Raw genomic sequence first — 2,630 nt, 5'->3', positions numbered from 1 at the left:
AATTACAGAAAAGAGAATGAGTTTATGGTAATGAGAGTTTAGAGAATAAATGAATGAATGAATAAAATAAAAGAATATATTTAACTTAATGTAAAAAAAAAAACAATAAAATTTATGGTATAAAAATACTAGTTTTCTTAGGGGTGAAATATTGCCTGGGCATTTTGTGAGTTTCCACACTAAGCTGTGAGAGTCTGTAGACTCTCAAATTCACAAGTTACAAACCCACTGGGGCAGTTTTGCACCCCTTGTGCCAGAGCGGCCCCATGCACCTCGTCTAGTCTGCGATTAGGGGCAATCTCTCAAAAACGACGGTTGCTGACAGAACCACAACCTCCCCACCCTCCCTCTGAGGCACACACATGGCCAGCCACCCCTAAGTCTCCCACACCCCGTGCCTTGAGAGAAGGGAAATCTAAATCCCAGACCCATCTAAATCCGGATTTGAAGATTTCATTTTTTACAGGGAGGATTTGATCCCCTTTCCCCCCAAATGTTTGGGGTCTTTGCTCCTAAATACCAGCTCAAACATCACAAATGCTCTCGCTTGTCCTGGGATAGGTTGTGTAGCATAAGGAACATAGAGGGCCGTCTGTTCGTTAACGAATGGGAATGAACCTCAGCACCAAACGTGTTCTGTGAGTAAACAGGCTAAACTAAACCCACCTTGTGTGCTGTGATATTATGATTATCTCTATAAACACCAGCAGAAGAATCATGAGAGAGAAAACCGGATACAAAAGGACGGATAACAGACGGTGTGAATGATAGAGTGAGAATGGTCTTGGAAAAACTCAATGTTGAAAAAAAAAAAAGCATTTATTTACAGTGGAGCAGAATATGCAGTGTCCAAAATTAACACTTGCCAGATAAAATTGGATAACAAGTAGATAAAATGCTGGCCAGTTGGCGGGTCACTTTTTTAGGAAAAGCAACATAATTCATGGTTTAAATCACTATTTAATAATAATAGTCTGACCTTCAACCAAGTTATTCTTTTGTTTTCATATAAGACAAGAAGTGGCAATGCCTCTCATTGTCACAATGGCTCTCAGTGATTTTTTCCCCCCCAAAACATGTGAAATAATGCACAATATAGCTTGCTTATGGTGGCAAAGAAACATTACAGATCACCTCAGGATTTTTATTGCTGGCTAAAACTAAAACTATTAAAAATCGTTAATTGAAATTATGCTGAAATAAAATAAAATAAAATATAATTAACTGATGAAAATGAAATTAACTTCAATGAAATTTAGAAATGTTGCCTTGGCAACTAGCTGACATAAAATAAGATTAGGTTGAAGTACTAAAATTAAATGAAAGGTAAACTGAAATATTGAAAAAATGAAAAATAACAAAACAATAAAAGCACATAAAAAAGCAAAAAATAAAAAAAATTTAATAAAATGAAAGCTGAAAATATAAAAAAAGCTTATTCGGAATTAAAAAAAGCACAAACACACATTATATGCAAAACATTAGATAAAAAGATCACCGAAACTGCAAAGTTAGTGAAGAGATGCAGCATTCAAGACATGCAGATACAGACACTTGTTCTAATGCAATGACATTCACACATTTAAATGAATGAAGGGTCCAAAGGGGTCAGCTTTGGCAGGAGAAGGCAGAAGTACTTACGCAGTACAGAGAGGGCGGCCGCGACGGTGACATTCAGAAGCCAGAGTTTCTTCTGTACCATGGTAAACACTCACATACCATCACACATACCCCACCTGAAACACAAACACACACACATAAGTCAGTTCTGAGGACTCGCTGTCTAAGATAAGACAGCATGAGGAATATTTCCCGGTTCAGAGTGTTATGTTCTTTACAAACTTAATCCATTACACATATCTCACATTATCATTTAATACTTGCACATTTCCTTATTAGGAAAATCTTGAGACTTTAAAGAACACGTCCAGGTCATATTTCACCACAATCACGCAAAAGAACGATTTGTTCACAAATCAGATAACTGTGGCCTGCGTCATATTTGCTGAATGAAATCCAATCTGTGTTTCAAATTTTGGGGCGCTGATTCCAATAATAATGCCTCCAAAAAGCATGTCACACGTTCTCACAAAATATGGTGCATTTCGTAACACTTTTGCTTTCGACAGCCATTTGCAAGGTGAAGAAGTCTTGTATCATCCCTTAATTACAAACAAACTGAACAAAGGCATGCTTCATGTCTTCCTCCGAGTCAGGTTACCAACTACTTGACTTCAGCTGATATTCACATGAATGAATGATTCTGAAGACATTATTTTATGCCTAATTTTAATTTCCACTTTTTCCACTCCTCTGCAGAAACATTTGACTGCTTTTATTGTTTTGGTAAGTGTAAGGAAACATACATAGATATATGTATATATATATATATATATATATATATATAATTCTATTCTTAAAAAAAAAAAAAAACACTTGTCCCTTTTAGACTTGCACTCCATTCATTTGCTGCTTGTTTTCTTTAAAAAATTAAAAAATAACTAGCTTTCTAATCTTTTTGTATTCTATCTGTTTTCTTTTCATTTATTATACAATTAACAAAAGCAAAAAAGTGATGCGATTTCAAGTTTTCCTTTCTCTTTGGAGTGTTACAAGCTCTTGGTGCATAA

General features: G+C 35.5%; 1 protein-coding gene across 1 annotated transcript in view; it reads right to left on the bottom strand.

Annotated features, from left to right (window-relative positions):
* Nucleotides 1-2,630, bottom strand: part of LOC107699646 (uncharacterized) — a 47,708-nt gene that overhangs the window by 32,498 nt on the left and 12,580 nt on the right. Inside the window, exon 2 of the mRNA XM_016500966.1 lies at nt 1,642-1,736. Within this exon, the coding sequence (XP_016356452.1) occupies nt 1,642-1,702 (61 nt within the window). The 5' untranslated portion in view covers nt 1,703-1,736. The remainder of the gene's footprint in view (nt 1-1,641; nt 1,737-2,630) is intronic.

Source organism: Sinocyclocheilus anshuiensis, unplaced genomic scaffold (assembly GCF_001515605.1).
Source record: "Sinocyclocheilus anshuiensis isolate Anshui unplaced genomic scaffold, SAMN03320099.WGS_v1.1 scaffold714, whole genome shotgun sequence".
Lineage (NCBI taxonomy): Eukaryota > Metazoa > Chordata > Actinopteri > Cypriniformes > Cyprinidae > Sinocyclocheilus > Sinocyclocheilus anshuiensis.
Note: the sequence above shows the minus strand (reverse complement) of the source record. Positions and strands in the feature narration are given on the sequence as shown.